This window comes from Camarhynchus parvulus, chromosome 21 (assembly GCF_901933205.1).
Source record: "Camarhynchus parvulus chromosome 21, STF_HiC, whole genome shotgun sequence".
NCBI classification, from domain to species: domain Eukaryota; kingdom Metazoa; phylum Chordata; class Aves; order Passeriformes; family Thraupidae; genus Camarhynchus; species Camarhynchus parvulus.
The window spans coordinates 1,000,829-1,017,391 of record NC_044591.1 but is presented as its reverse complement, the minus strand read 5'-3'; the positions used below and the strand labels follow the sequence as shown (position 1 = coordinate 1,017,391).

General features: G+C 53.4%; 1 protein-coding gene across 1 annotated transcript; it reads right to left on the bottom strand.

Moving 5' to 3' along the window:
* LOC115912458 (rho guanine nucleotide exchange factor 10-like protein) lies at positions 1-15,112 on the bottom strand. Its single transcript, XM_030964031.1, has 8 exons — positions 14,931-15,112; positions 6,460-6,557; positions 4,944-4,971; positions 4,145-4,230; positions 3,508-3,590; positions 2,218-2,386; positions 210-316; positions 1-105 (listed from the first exon to the last, which is right to left on the bottom strand). Exons 1-8 carry the CDS (start codon positions 15,110-15,112, stop codon positions 1-3), a joined length of 858 nt encoding a protein of 285 aa, XP_030819891.1.
* Positions 15,113-16,563: the final 1,451 nt, after the last annotated feature.

The following is a 16,563-nucleotide window of genomic DNA, read 5'->3' as shown; positions in this document are numbered from 1 at the left end:
TCATGATTTACTTCCAGAATTCCCGAATCCCCGAATTCCGATGTCTTGGGAAGCCCCAGGCGCCGCCGGACACGAGCGGCACCCCAGCAGCTCCAGGCTGATTTTCTGGGACAGGAACAGGACGGGCCCAGCCTGGATCCACGAGGGAATTTCATCCCCCCCAGGCCGGGGATTTTGGGGAATTTCGGGATGCGGGACGGGGTCGGTACCTTCCAATCGGATTTGTGCTTCAGCTCCTGCATTTCCTTCCCCCCAACTCTGAGAGCCAGGAGCTCCCGCTTAGTCCTGGCGCATTTTTCCTTGAGTTTATGGAGGTCTGGAGAGAGCTGAGGCCAAAGCAAAGCGGGAGAGCGGCAGAGCAGAGATTCCCAGGAGGCAGCAAATGCAAAAAAACAGGAGAGATCATCCCAGAGGAGCAGGGAACGGCGGCGGCAGCCCGGGATTCCGGCCGGGAGCAGGCAGGGAAAGGCTCAGAAATGGGAGGAATGATCCCAAAAATCCCGAAATGCCAGCTGGGATGGAGCAGGGAGTGCAGCAGGAGCAGGGAAAGGCAGAGAGAGGCTCAAAAACAGGAGAAATGACCCCGAAATTCCAGCTGGGATGGAGCAGGGAATGCAGGAGCAGGGAAAGGCTCAAAAGCAGGAGAAATCATCCTGGAATTCTGGCTGGGATGAAGCAGGGAATGCAGGAAAGGGAAAAGCAGGGAGAGCCCCAAAAGCAGGAGAAATCATCCCAAAAATCCCGGAATTCCAGCTGGGATGGAGCAGGGAGTGCAGGAACAGCAGGGAAAGGCTCAAAAATGAAAGAAATCATCCCAAAAATCCTGTCTGGGAGCAAGCAGGGAGGGCAGAAACAGGGAAAGACAGGGAGAGGATCAAAACCAGGAGGAATGATCCCAAAAATCCTGAAATGCCAGCTGGGATGGAGCAGGGAATGCAGCAGGAGCAGGGAAAGGCAGAGAGAGGCTCAAAAACAGGAGAAATGACCCCGAAATTCCAGCTGGGATGGAGCAGGGAATGCAGGAAAGGGAAAAGCAGGGAGAGCCCCAAAAGCAGGAGGAATCATCCCAAAAATCCCAGAATTCCAGCTGGGATGGAGCAGGGAGTGCAGGAACAGCAGGGACACCCCCAAAATCAAATCTCCCAAACAAGACAGCAGCAAAAATCCAAAATTCCTGGGATGGAGCAGGGAGTGCAGGAACAGCAGGGAAAGGCAGGGAGAGGCTCCAGCAGGGGGAAATTAAAAGGGAAGGAGGAAACCGGAAAGAAAATTCCAGGAAAAACTGGATGATGCGGGATGCTCCGGTGCCTCCATGCAGGAGAATCCCGGGAAAAGCCAGGATGAGAATTCCAAAGGGATGGATGAGTGTTCCAAGGGATGGATGAGTGTTCCAAAGGGATGGATGAGGGTTCCAAAGGGATGGATGAAGATTCCAAAGGGATGGATGAGGGTTCCAAAGGGGTGGATGAGGGTTCCAAAGGGATGGATGAGGGTTCCAAATGGATGGATGAGGGTTCCAAGGAGGGATGGATGAGGGTTCCGAAGGGATGGATGAGGGTTCCAAGGAGGGATGGATGAGGGTTCCAAAGGGATGGATGAGGGTTCCAAGGAGGGATGGATGAGGGTTCTAAATGGATGGATGAGGGTTCCAAGGAGGGATGGATGAGGGTTCCAAGGAGGGATGGATGAGGGTTCCAAGGGATGGATGAGGGTTCCAAGGAGGGATGGATGAGGGTTCCAAAGGGATGGATGAGGGTTCCAAGGAGGATATTCAAAAGAGGAGGGTTCCAAGGGGTGGATGGGGTTCCAAGAGTGGATGGGTTCTAAAGGATGGATGGGGTTCAAGGGGGATGGATGGGGTTCCAGGGATGGATGGGGTTCAAGGGATGGATGGGGTTCAAGGGGATGGATGAGGTTCCAAAGGGATGGATGAGGGGTTCCAAGGAGGGATGGATGGGTTCCAAAGGGATGGATGAGGGTTCCAAGGAGGGATGGATGAGGGTTCTAAATGGATGGATGAGGGTTCCAAGGAGGGATGGATGAGGGTTCCAAGGAGGGATGGATGAGGGTTCCAAGGGATGGATGAGGGTTCCAAGGAGGGATGGATGAGGGTTCCAAAGGGATGGATGAGGGTTCCAAGGAGGGATGGATAACGGTTCCAAGGAAGGATGGATGAGGGTTCCAAGGGGTGGATGAGGGTTCCAAAGGGATGGGTACCTTGGCGCTGGCCCCCGGCGGCTTGGCGTCCCGCGCGCGCATTCGGCCGGGATTCCTCTCCGGACTCGCCCTCGCTGTAGCTCTCGAACTCGCTGGAGCTCCAGCCCAGGTCCTGCCCCAGGCGCGTCCCCTCCCCACGCTGCACCTCGGCGTAGATCAGCCCCGCGCCTGCCGGCCGGCAATTCCCAATGCATCCCCATTGCATTCCATTCCCAATGCATCTCCATTCCCAATGCATCCCCAATGCATCCCCATTCCCAATGTATTCCCATTCCCAATGCATCCCCATTCCATTTCCAATGCATTCCCATTCCATCCCCAATGCATTCCCATTCCCAATGCATCCCCATTCCATTCCCAATGCATTCCCATTCCCAATGCATCCCCATTCCCAATGCATTCCCATTACCTTCCCGCTGCATTCCCATCCCCAATCCATTCCCATCCCCAATCCATTCCCATCCCCATTCCCATCCCCAATCCATTCCCATCCCCATTCCCATCCCCACTCCATTTCCATCCCCATTCGTGCTCCATCCCTATTCCCGCTCCATCCCTGCGCCATTCTCACTCATTCCCATTCCATCCCCCCTCCATCCCTGCTCCATTCCCATTCCTGCTCCATTCCCATTCCTGCTCTATCCCCATCCCCATTCCCACCCCGGCTCCATTCCCATCCCCATTCGTGCTCCGTCCCTACTCCCACTCCATTCCTGCTCCACTCACGCTCCATTCCCATCCCTGTGCCATCCCCCCTCCATTCCCATTCCTGCTCCATTCCAATCCCTGCTCCATTCCTGCTCCATTCCCATCCCCACTCAATTCCCGCTCCATTCCCGCTCCATTCCCGTTCCCGCTCCACTCCCACTTTTCCCGCTCCATTCCCGCTTTCCCCTGCGCTCCCAAACCGTGGGAATTCTGGGCTTTGACTCTTTGGAAGGGAGCTGGGAGCACTCCAGGATGGATGGGTGAATCCAGGGGAAACTGATCCCCTGGGAGCGACAGGAATGAGGGGGATAGAGGAATGAGGAAGGAAGGAGAATTTTGGGAATTGGGGAATCCTAGTGCACAACCCCAGAATTCCCATTCTCTGGAACCCTCGGGGTCCTGCAGCCCTCTGGGAGCAGCTCCATCCCTCCCAGATCCCGGGATTTCCCTGGTTATTCCCACCCACAGCCTCCTGGAGGATGGGACTCCCATCCCCTCTTGACAGAAAACGGGATGGGGGCCCCTGGAAAACCGGGAAGAGGCGGCTCCCGGCTGGAAAAGCAGGAAGAGCGCTCCCGTAGCGTCCTGATCCACGTCCAGGCCCTCGCAGGGAACGTCGTCATAGATGACCTCATCCTCCACCTCCGGGAAGGAGAAACGCTCCCCTGGGAACACCGGGAGCGGGATTGGGATCGGGATTGGGATCAGGATTGGGATCGGGATTGGGATCGGGATTGGGATCAGGATTGGGATCGGGATCAGCAGCCCAGGACCCCAACGGGGTGCAGAAACCTTCCCGATCCTACCAGGGGTTATCCTGGGGGTTATCCCAGGGTTATCCTGGGGGTTTAATCCCAGAGGTTATCCCAAGGGTTAATCCCAAGGGTTAATCCCAGGGGTTATCCCGGGGGGTTATTCCAAGGGTTAATCCCAGGGGTTTAATCCCAGGGGTTTAATCCCAGGGGTTATCCCAAGTGTTAATCCCAGGGGTTATCCCGGGAGGTTATCCCAAGGGTTAATCCCAGGGCGTTATCCCAAGTGTTAATCCCAGGGGTTATCCTGGGGGATTATCCCAAGGGTTAATCCCAAGGGTTAATCCCAGGGGTTTAATCTCAGGGGTTTAATCCCAGGGGTTATCCCGAGGGTTATCCCAGAGGTTTAATCCCAGGGGTTATCCCAGAGGTTTAATCCCGGGGGTTCAATCCCAGCCTTTCCCCACCTCGGCAGATGCTCTCCCTTTTCCAGGTGCGGGTCCGGATCTGGGAATCTCCTCCGGCTTCGCCATTGCTCACCTGTGCCGGGATCCTGCGGGAGCATTCCAGGGAAAAACCCCTCAGGATCGAGGGCAAATCCCCCGGGATCGGGGGCTCCCAAAGCTCCCACCCGCTGTCACCCCCATTCCCACCACAGGAGCAAAATAAGGAATTTTTTACAGGAATTTCACACCCCCCCACCATCTGCTCCTTGGGATCCCAGGATTTAGGGTCGTTCCCAGGTTTTTAGGGATGTTCTGCCGACACGCTCAGGGGTGATGGGAAAGATCCCAAAATCCCAGAGCCCTCCAGCTCGGAGCTCTTTGAAATGCAGAGAAGCTGGGGGAAACTGAGGCACGGTAGCAGCTGCGACACCAAACGGAGGGGACGGATCCCAGAGATCCATCACGGGACCCAAGATCCCACCAGAACTCCCGGAATTCCCACCAAAACCTCCTGAAACCCCCGCCAAAATCCCAAGAAACTCCTTGGAAATCCCAGGAAACTTCCTGGAATCCCACCAGAATCCCAAAACTCCCGGGAAATCCTACAAAATGCCCCAAATCCCACCAGAACCCCCAAATTCCCAGGAAATCCCACAAAATGCCCCAAATCCCACCAGAACCCCCCAAAATTCCCTGGAAATCCCACTAAATGCCCCAAATCCCACCAGAACCCCCCAAATTCCCAGGAAATGCCCCAAATCCCACCAGAACCCCCCAAAATTCCCAGGAAATCCCACAAAATTCCCCAAATCCCACTCACCCTTCCTGGGTCTCCGGCTCCAGCCCTTCTGCGGGGAAGGAAAGCAAAGAGAATCAGCGTCAGCACCCCAGGATGTACCAGGAATACTGGGAATATCAGGAATTCCACATGGGAATATCAGGAATTCCACACCGGGAATGAGCAGGAATTCCACAGGGGAATACTGGGAATTCCACACTGGGAATACCGGGAACTCCATACCAGGAATAAGCAGGAATTTCATACTGGGAATGAGTGGGAATTCTGTAAGAGAATACTGGGAATTCCACACTGGGAATGAACAGGAATTCCACACTGGGAATTCTGCAGTGGGAATGAACAGGAGTTCCACAGGGGAATACTGGGAATTCCACACTGGGAACACTGGGAATTCCACATGGGAATACTGGGATCTCCATACCAGGAATAAGCAGGAATTCCATACTGGGAATGAGCGGGAATTCCACACCAGGAAGGAGCAGGAATTCCACATAGGAATACTGGGAATTCCACACTGGGAATACTGGGAATTCTGCACTGGGAATGAATGGGAATTCCACACTGGGAATAGTGGGAATTCCACACGGGGAATGAGCAGGAATTCTGCATCGGGAATGAGCAGGAATTCCACAAGGGAATACGGGGAATTCCATACCAGGAATGAACCGGAGTTCCACAGGGGAATACTGGGAATTCCACACCGGGAATACCAGGAACTCCATACCAGGAATAAGCAGGAATTTCATACTGGGAATGAGTGGGAATTCCATAAGGGAATACTGGGAATTCCACATGGGAATGAGGGGGAATTCCACACTGGGAATACCAGGAATTCCATACCAGGAATGAACAGGAATTCCACACTGGGAATACTGGGAATTCCACACTGGGAATGAGCAGGAATTCCACAAGGGAATACTGGGAATTCTGCATCGGGAATGAGCAGGAATTCCACAAAGGAATACGGGGAATTCCATACCAGGAATGAACCGGAGTTCCACAGGGGAATACTGGGAATTCCACACTGGGAATACCAGGATCTCCATACCAGGAATAAGCAGGAATTTCATACTGGGAATGAGTGGGGATTCCATAAGAGAATACTGGGAATTCCACATGGGAATGAGGGGGAATTCCACACTGGGAACACCGGGAATTCCACACTGGGAATGAACAGGAATTCCACAAGGGAATACTGGAAATTCCACACTGGGAATGAACAGGAATTCCACACTGGGAATACTGTGAATTCCACACTGGGAATACGGGGAATTCTGCACCGGGAATAAACAGGAGTTCCACAGGGGAATACTGGGAATTCCACACTGGGAACGACCAGGAATTCCACAGGGGAATACCGGGATCTCCATACCAGGAATAAGCAGGAATTTTGTACTGGGAATGAGCAGGAATTCCACACTGGGAATACCGGGAATTCCGCACCGGGAATGAACAGGAATTCCACAAGGGAATACGGGGAATTCTGCACTGGGAATGAACAGGAATTCCACACCAAGAGTCCCAGGAATGCTCTCACCGGAGCTGGGTGGGCGCCGCCGGCGCGGGGGCGCCTGGAGAGCGACGTCAGCACCGGGATCGGCTCCGGGATCGGCTCTGGGATCGGCTCTGGGATGGCTCCGGGATCAGGGCAGGGATCGGCTCCCGAATCCGAGTCCTCGTCCTCCCCCTCCTCCTCCTCCTCCTCCTCGCTGTCCTCGAAGTCGAAGGCCTGGCCCAGCTCCTCCATCCCCGCGGGGCTGGGGGGATCCGGGGCAGATCCTGTGAGGGAAAACATGGAATGGGGCATGGGAGAGTGGGAAACGGGGATGGGGAGGGATGGGGAGGGGATGGGGGAAAAAAGGGATGGATGGATGGATGGATGGATGGATGGATGGATGGATGGATGGATGGATGGATGGATGGATGGATGGATGGATGGGGATGGATGGATGGATGGATGGATGGATGGATGGATGGATGGATGGATGGATGGATGGATGGGGATGGATGGATGGATGGATGGATGGATGGATGGATGGATGGATGGATGGATGGATGGTGGATGGATGGATGGATGGATGGATGGATGGATGGATGGATGGATGGATGGACGGACGGACGGACGGATGGATGGATGGATGGATGGATGGATGGATGGGGGATGGATGGGGGATGGATGGATGGATGGATGGATGGATGGACGGACGGACGGACGGACGGACGGACGGATGGATGGATGGATGGATGGATGGGGGATGGATGGGGGATGGATGGAAAAAAGGGATGGAGAAAAAAAGGGATGGAGGAAAAAAGGGATGGATGGAAAAGAAGGGAGATGGAGACAAAGGAGGGAAAAGGAGGATGCAGGAGATGGAGGAGATGGAAAAGCAGATAGAGGAAATGGAGGAGATGGAAAAAGGGAGATGGAATAGAAGGGGGATGGAGATAAAGTGGGAGGGAGAAGGGGGGTGGAGGTGGAGGAAGAGGAGGAGGATGAAGGGAAAGGCAAGGGAGGAGACAGAGGAGGGAGATGGAGGAAGAGGATGGAAAAAAAGGGACAGAGGAGGAGAATGGGAATGGAGAAAACCAGGGAAGGGGATGGAAATGGAGGATGGAAAAGGGGACGGAGGAGGAAAAGGGGGATGGAGATGGAGGAGGGAGGAAAAGGGGGAGGAGGAGATGGAGGGGAACGGGGGCAGAGATTGAGGAGGAAAAGGGGGATGGAGGAAGAGGAGGAAGGAGGGGATGGAGATGGAGATGGAGGGGGCAAAATGGACGGAGGGGGAGGAAAATGAGAAGGGGGATGGAGAAAAAGGAGGGAGAAGAAAAGGAGATGGAGGAGGAGAATGGGGATGGAAAAAGCAGGGAAGGGCGACAGAAATGGGGATGTAGGGGGAAAAGGGGGATTGGGACCATGGCATCAGGAATGACACAGACCCCAGGCCAGAAGCCCCCCAGTTTACTGGAACCCCTTTTTATACCCTGGCCTGGTGCACCTGATTGGTCACTTAATCGACACATCTCACACGAGTGGCTAATTGAGGAGAGCCCTTTGGGGTGAACATCATCTGAAGGAAACGGCTTGTTCCCAACAAACACCACCCGCGGGTTTTTTACCATTGCTCCAAACAAACACCACCCGCGGGTTTTTTACCATTCATTTACAATTCCCCCTCTCTGCCCCCCTAAAACTTCCCGGACCATTCCATGGGAAAGCGCATCCAGCTGCCTGCCTCTCCCTGGCCAGGCTGGCACGTCCACAGGGGATGGAGGAGGAGAGGGAAAAGGGGGAGGTGGAGAACGGGAGGGAAAGGGGAGGGAGAGGGATGGGAAGGGAACGGACACTGGGAATGGAGGGAGGGAACTGGGGAAACAGGGAAATAGGGAACCGGGGAAACAGGGAAATAGGGGAATGGGGAACAGGGAAATAGGGAATCAGGGAATTAGGGGAATAGGGAAATAGGGAAATAGGGAATCATGGAACAGGGAAATAGGGGAACAGGGAAATAGGGGAATGGGGAACAGGGAAATAGGGAATCAGGGAATTAGGGGAATAGGGAAATAGGGAAATAGGGGAACAGGGAAATAGGGAATCATGGAACAGGGAAATAGGGGAACAGGGAAATAGGGAATCAAGGAACAGGGAAATAGGGAAATAGGGAATCAGGGAAATAGGGGAATAGGGAAATGGGGAACAGGGAAATAGGGAATCAGGGAACAGGGAAATAGGGAATCAGGGAACAGGGAAATAGGGAAACGAGGAATCAGGGAATTAGGGGAATAGGGAAATAGGGGAACAGGGAAATAGGGAATCAGGGAAATAGGGGAACAGAGAAATAGGGAATCAGGGAAATAGAGAATCAGGGAAACGGGGAATCGGGGAACAGGGCAATAGGGAAACGGGGAATCAGGGAACCAGGGGAAATAGGGACAGGGAAATGGGGAATCACAGAAACAGGGAATCAGGGACAAAGACATAGGGAACCAGGGAGGCAGGGACAGAGAACAGGACCAGCACCCCCCAGGACCCAAGAGCCCTCCGTGTTTTCCCAATCCCGAGAGGCTCCAGCTGGGATATCCGGGATACCCTGGGTGCTGCTCCCTCCTTCCCAGCCCGGGCTGGCTGTCCCAAAATCCCCAAAAATCCCCAAAAATCCCCAAAAATCCCCAATTCCCGAAGGCGAGGCTGACAGTACCTACTGCGGGCGGGGGGGGCGAGGCCATGGCGGGGGGGGCTCAGCTGCTCCAGGGGCGTTCCTGCGGAAAACAGGGAAAAGGGGTTGGGAATGGGGGGAAAAGGGTTGGGAAAGGGGGAAAAGGGTCGGGAAAGGAGGGAGAACGGTTGGGTAAGGGTGGGAAAAGGGTTGGGAATGGGGAAAATGGGTTGGGGAAGGGGGAAAAGGGGTTGGAAAAGGGGGAAAGGGTTGGAAAAGGGGGATCAGCCCCAATCCCAGCCCTGGAAAGGACCAGGGGGCTCCAGCGGGATGGATCCAAGTGGGGCTCCAGCTCGGACAGGGAGCTGGGAATGGCTCAGGGAGAATTTATCCCGGGAATTGCGGGTCCTGCTCCCAGGGAAGGGCGGGAAGCGCCAGGATCCGTCCGGGATCGATGCAGCGATCGATGGAGCATCCGCCCGGAAAGCCGAGAGCGCCTGGAGGGCACCGGGCACGGCGGCAAGGTCGGAGCCTCGGGCTGCTCCCAAGGGATGATCCCGGGAAAAGTTGGGATTTTCCCTCCTGGAATTCTTTTCCTGGAGTGGGAACCTCTCCTGGGTCACCCCACCTGGGAATTTTCCCTGTGGATGCGACGCCAAGCGAGCCAGAAATCCAGGATCCACCGGAAACCAGGAGATCAATCCCACAAAAACTGGGAGAAGAATCCCCCCAAAAAAATGGGAGAAAAATCCCCCCAAAAAATAGATGAATCCAGAAAAAAAAAAAACCAGACCAATACACAAAAACTGGGAGGAGAATCCCCAAAAATTGGGAGGGAAAATCCCCCCAAAAAACCAGATGAATCCACAAAAAAATGGGAGAGGAATTTCCAAAATCCCAGGAGAAGAATCGCCAAAAAAACACGGGAGAAGAATCCCCAAAAACTGGGAGGGAAAAATCCCCCAAAAAAACAGATGAATCCACAAAAATCCAGGAGATCAATCCCCCCCAAAAAAATGGGAGAAGAATCCCCAAAAAAATGGGAGAAGAATCCCCCAGAAAAACAGGAGAAGAATCCCCAAAAAGTGGGAGGGAAAAATCCCCAAAAAAACCAGATGAATCCACAAAAACCCAGGAGAACAATCTCCAAAAACCAGGAGATGAATCCACAAAAAAAACCAGGAGAGCAATCCACAAAAAAATGGGAGATGAATCCACAAAAACCAGGACAAGAATTTCCAAAATCCCAGGAGAAGAATCCAGAAAAAACAGGAGAAGAATCCCCAAAATCCCAGGGGAGTTTCGGAACCGGAGGTTCCTGGGACACCGAGAATTCCCAGTTCCTGCAGCTCCAGAAAAAGCCTCAAAGTTGGGAATCCTCTGGAAAAACAACCCCGGGATTGGGGTCGGGATTGGGATCCGGCCCCTTCCCGCTGTGGGTCCCTCTCCCAGCGGGAATCGCGGCCCATCCCAAATTTATCCAGGGACAAGGTCACTCCCGTTTGGAGCGCTGAGCTCAGCCCAGCCCGGATTTATCCCAGGCCTCCAAAATAATCCTGGGATTGGGACAGATCCAAGGGGAAAAGGGATTTTTCCCGGAGTGTTCCGCACGGGCAGGGGTGGGAACATCCCAGGAGCGAAAGGGATCCCATGGGATGAGGGAAAAACGGGAATCTGTGGGAATGCACGGGGAGGGGGAGAGCGGGAAGCGGGAAAATGCAGGGGTGGGAATGGGGAATGGGGAATGGGATTCCCAGGAGCTGCTGGGGATCCATGGAGATGAAGCGGGAGAGGAAAATCGGGATTGAGGAATCCATGGAAATACACTGGGAGAGGAAAATCGGGATTCAGGAATCCATGGGAATCCACTGGGAGAGGAAAATTCGGGAAGCGGGAATCCATGGAAATACACTGGGAGAGGAAAATCGGGATTCAGGAATCCATGGAAATCCATTGGGAGAGGAAAATTGGGAAGCGGGAATCCATGGAAATCCACTGGGAGTGGAAAATCAGGATTGAGGAATCCATGGAAATACACTGGGAGAGGAAAATCGGGATTGAGGAATCCATGGAAATCCACTGGGAGTGGAAAATCAGGATTGAGGAATCCATGGAAATACACTGGGAGAGGAAAATCGGGATTGGGAATCCATGGAAATACACTGGGAGAGGAAAACTGGGAAGCGGGAATCCATGGAAATGCACTGGGAGAGGAAAATCGGGATTGAGGATAACCCAGGGATAATCCAGGAATCGTCCCCGGGAATGTGGAGGTTTGGGAGCTGCAAGGGATCCATGGAAATCAATCAGGAGAGGAAAAACAATGGGAAGCAGGATGCATGGGAATGAAGTGGGGCAGGAAAAAGGGGATGCAGGAGACGCCAAGGATGTTGGGATGGGAAGATCCCTGGGAATGGAGATTCCCAAGGAGGCCCCAGCCCCGGGAGCAGCGGGACCCAAACCCCGGCCCAGCCTGGCCTCTCCCATCCCGGGATATTTTTATCCTGGGATATTTTTATCCCTGGCACCCGAGCTGCTGCCTGGGGGAGCGGCTGATGGATCCGCCCCGGGATCATCCAGGGATCATCCCAGGGATCCAGATCCATCCTGGGACCATCCAGGGATCATCCAGGGATCATCCAGGGATCCAGATCCAACCCAGGATCATCCCAGGGACCATCCCAGGGATCCAGATCCACCCTGGAACCATCCCAGAGATCCAAATCCATCCCAGGATCATCCCAGGGATGATCCCAGGACGAATCTGGATCCATCCCAGGATCATCCTGAGCCCTTCCCGTGGATCTGGATCCACCCTGGGACCATCCCAGGGATCCAGATCCATCCTGGGATCATCCAGGGACCATCCCAAGGATCCAGATCCATCCAGGGATCACCCCAGGGATCATCCCAGAGATCCAGATCCATCCCAGGGACCATTCCAAGGATCTGGATCCATCCCAGGATCATCCTGAGCCCTTCCCGTGGATCCAGATCCAACCCAGGATCATCCCAGGGACCATCCCAGGGATCCAGATCCATCCAGGGATCACCCCAGGGATCATCCCAGGATGGATCTGGATCCATCCCAGGATCATCCTGAGCCCTTCCCAAGGATCTGGATCCACCCTGGGATCATCCCATGGATCCAGATCCATCCCAGGGATCATCCCAAGGATCTGGATCCATCTCAGGATCATCCTGAGCCCTTCCCGTGGATCCAGATCCAACCCAGGATCATCCCACGGACCATCCCAGGGATCCAGATCCATCCTGGGATCATCCCAAGGATCTGGATCCATCCCAGGATCATCCCAGGATCCATCCCGCTGGGATTGGATCAGGGATTGGGAACAGTGCGGGGGAAATCCAGGATCCATCCCAGTGGGGAATCCAGGATCCAACCCTGTAGGAAATCTGGGATCCCTTCCAGCAGGAAATTCAGGATCCATCCCAACAGGAAATTTGGGATCCATCCCAGTGGGATTCGCTGGGAATTGGCCCCACCCTGCTGCTGATCCCAGCAATAAATAACTGGGAATAAATAAATAATAATCTTCCCCAAAATCCCCTTTATCTTCCCCAAATTCCCCTCCATTTGACCCCAAAAAATTCCCTTTATTTTCCCCCAAAATTCCCTTTATTTTCCCCAAAACTCCCTTTCATTTGGCCCCAAAAATTCCCTTTATTTTCCCCCAAAATTCCCTTTATTTTCCCCAAAACTCCCTTTCATTTGGCCCCAAAAATTCCCTTTATTTACAAAAAAAAATTCCTGCCATTTGGCCCCAAATCCCCTTTATTTGTCCCAAAATTCCCTTTACTTTTGTTACCATTCCCGGCTTTTTGGGAGTTTTAAATCCAATCCTAAGGGAAAAACTGGGAATTTTTAAGCGGGAATAACAGCAGGAACAGCTGGGGCTCATCCCAACATGAAAACCTCTGGATAGCAGGATTTGCGGTGGGAATGGGAATTTCTGGGTGAATCCATGAATTTGGCGATGGATCCAGGGATTTCCAGGTGGATCCATGGATTTGGGGTTGGAATGGAATTTCTGGGAGAATCCATGGATTTGGGGGAGGATCCGTGGATTTGGGGCTGGAATGGGGATTTCTAGGAGAATCCATGGATTTGGGATGGGAACGGGGATTTCCAGGATGATCCATGGATTTGGGGTGGGAATGGGGATTTCTGGGTGGATCCATGGATTTGGGGGAGGATCCATGGATTTGGGGTTGGAATGGGAAGTTCTGGGTGGATCCATGGATTTGGGGTGGGATCCAGAGATTTGGGGTCAGAATGGGAATTTCTGGGTGGATCCATGGATTTGGGGTGGGAATGGGAATTTCTGGGTGAATCCATGGATTTGGGGGAGGATCCAGAGATTTGGGGTGGGAATGGGAATTTCTGGGAGAATCCAAGGATTTGGGGTGGGAATGGGGATTTCCAGGTGGATCCATGGATTTGGAGGTAGATCCATGGATTTGAGGATGGATCCAGGGATTTCCAGGAGGATCCAGAGATTTGGGGTGGGAATGAGAATTTCTGGGTGGATCCATGGAATTGGGGGTGGATCCATGGATTTGGGGTGGGAATGGGAATTTCTGGGAGAATCCATGGATTTGGGGGCGGACCCACGGATTTGGGGGGTGGATCCAGGGATTTCCGGGTGGATCCATGGGTTTGGGGTGGGAATGGGGATTTCTGGGTGGATCCATGGATTTGGGGGGAGGATCCAGAGATTTGGGGTCAGAATGGGGATTTCTGGGTGGGAATGGGAATTTCTGGGTGAATCCATGGATTTGGGGGTGGGAATGGCGATTTCCAGGTGTATCCAGGGATTCGGGGCGGATTTTTGGGAAGCAGGGGCAGCAGGAAAATCGGGAATGGCTGTGACAGCTCTGCCCACCGGGAAAACCTCTGGATGCAGGAATTCGGGGATGGAAACGGGGATTCGGGGCTGGATCCAGGGATCTGGGGCTGGATCCAGGGATTTGGGGACAGATCCAAGGATTTGGGGCTGGATCCAGGGATCTGGGGATGGATCCAAGGATTTGGGGCTGGATCCAGGGATCTGGGGCTGGATCCAAGGATTTGCGGACGGATCCAAGGATTTGGGGCTGGATCCAAGGATTTGTGGACGGATCCAAGGATTTGGGGCTGGATCCAAGGATTTGGGGCTGGATCCAGGGATCTGGGGCTGGACCCACGGATTTGGGGGTGGATCCAGGGATTTCTGGGTGGATCCATGGATTTGGGGGGAGGATCCAGAGATTTGGGGTCAGAATGGGGATTTCTGGGTGGGAATGGGAATTTCTGGGTGAATCCATGGATTTGGGGGTGGGAATGGCGATTTCCAGGTGTATCCAGGGATTCGGGGCGGATTTTTGGGAAGCAGGGGCAGCAGGAAAATCGGGAATGGCTGTGACAGCTCTGCCCACCGGGAAAACCTCTGGATGCAGGAATTCGGGGATGGAAACGGGGATTTGGGGCTGGATCCAGGGATTTGGGGACAGATCCAAGGATTTGGGGCTGGATCCAGGGATCTGGGGATGGATCCAAGGATTTGGGGCTGGATCCAGGGATCTGGGGATGGATCCAAGGATTTGTGGACGGATCCAAGGATTTGGGGCTGGATCCAAGGATTTGGGGCTGGATCCAGGGATCTGGGGCTGGATCCAAGGATCTGGGGCTGGATGCAAGGATTTGGGGCTGGGTTTTTGGGAAGCAGGGGCGGCAGGAAAAACGGGGATGGCCGGGGCAGAGCGCAGCCGGGAGAAGCCCCGGGCGCTGGGGGCTCCGGGGGCTGATCCCGGCCGGATCCCGGGATCTCGGGGGAGCCGGGAATGCGCTGACCTGGGCAGGCCGCGGCCGCCGCTCGGTGTCCGCATGGGCCGCGGCCGGGAGCGGATGCGCTGCCCGCGGGGTCGCGGCTCCTCCGCGGCTCCCCCGCCGCCGGGGCTGGGCCGCGATCCCCGAACGCCGGCGCGGAGCCGCTGCCAGCGGAGCGAGGGATGCCGGGATTCGGGAATCATCATCGCCCTCCCTCCTCCCCTTCCTCCTCCTCCTCCTCCTTTCCTGCCTTTCCTCTTCCTGCTCTTCCCGCTTCTCCTGCTCCCGCTTCTCCTGCTTTGCCCGCTCCTCTTTTTCGTCCTTTTCCTCCTCCTCTTCCTTTTCCTGCTTTTCCTCCTCCCGCTTTTCCTGCTCGTCCTCCTCCTCTTTTTCCTCCTTTTTCTCCTTTTTCTCCTTTTTCTCCTTTTTCTCCTTTTCCTCCTTTTCCTCCTTTTCCTCCTTTTTCTCCTTTTCCTCCTTTTCCTCCTTTTTCTCCTTTTCCCGCTTTTCCTCCTCCCGCTTTTCCTACTCCTCCTTTTCCCCCTTTTCCTGCTTTTCCTCCTCCTCTTTTTCCCCCTTTTCCTCCTTTTTCTCCTTTGCCTGCTTTTCCTGCTCCTCCTTTTCTTTCTCTTCCCTTTCCTGCTTTTCCTCCTTTTCCTCCTTTTCCTCCCCCCTCTTTTCCTGCTTTTCCCATCATTAGGAGGGAAAACATTTCCCGGATTATTTTTGGGAAGCGGCAAAAGCGTGCATGAATTAAAGAAAAATTTCCTGAGTTTTTTGGGAATTAAACAGATTTTTCCTGATTTTTTTCTTCTGAGAATTAAAGTGATTTTTCTGGAGCTTTTTTACTGGAAATAAAGTGAATTTTCCTGGGGTTTTTGGGGGTTTAGGTTTTTGGGGGGTTTTTTTGTTGATTTTTGGGGGTTTTCTTCCCAGAAATTAAAATTATTTTTCTGGAGTTTTATCCTGGAATTTACAGCGATTTTTCCTGACATTTACAGTTATTTCCCCCCCGGATTTACACTGATTTTCTGGGAGTTTTTTTAGGAATTAAAGTGAATTTTCTGGATTTCTTTTTTTCCTGGGAATTACAGCTGTTCTCCTGGAGGATTTTTTGTTGTTGTTGTTTGGTTGGTTGGATTTTTGTTTTTTTAATTAAAGTGATTTTTTTTTTTTCTGGAGGTTTTTCCTGGAATTTCCCTTTCCTGCAGCTTTTTGGGGCAGATCCAACCCTTCCCCATTGTTTGGGGTTTTATTTGGGATCCAGCCCTTTCCTGCAGTTATTTTTTTGGGATCCAACCTTTTCCCACAGGTGTGTTTTTGGGATCCAACCCTTCCCCATTGTTTGGGGTTTTATTTGGGATCCAGCCCTTTCCTGCAGTTATTTTCTAGGGATCCAACCTTTTCCCACAGGTGTGTTTTTGGGATCCAACCTTTCCCCATTGTTTGGGGTTTTATTTGGGATCCAGCCCTTTCCTGCAGTTATTTTTTTGGGATCCAACCTTTTCCCACAGGTGTGTTTTTGGGATCCAACCCTTCCCCATTGTTTGGGGTTTTTTTGGGATCCAACCCTTTCCCACAGGTGTTTTTTTTGGGGATCCAGCCCTTTCCTGCAGTTATTTTCTTAGGATCCAACCCTTTCCCACGGCTGTTTTAT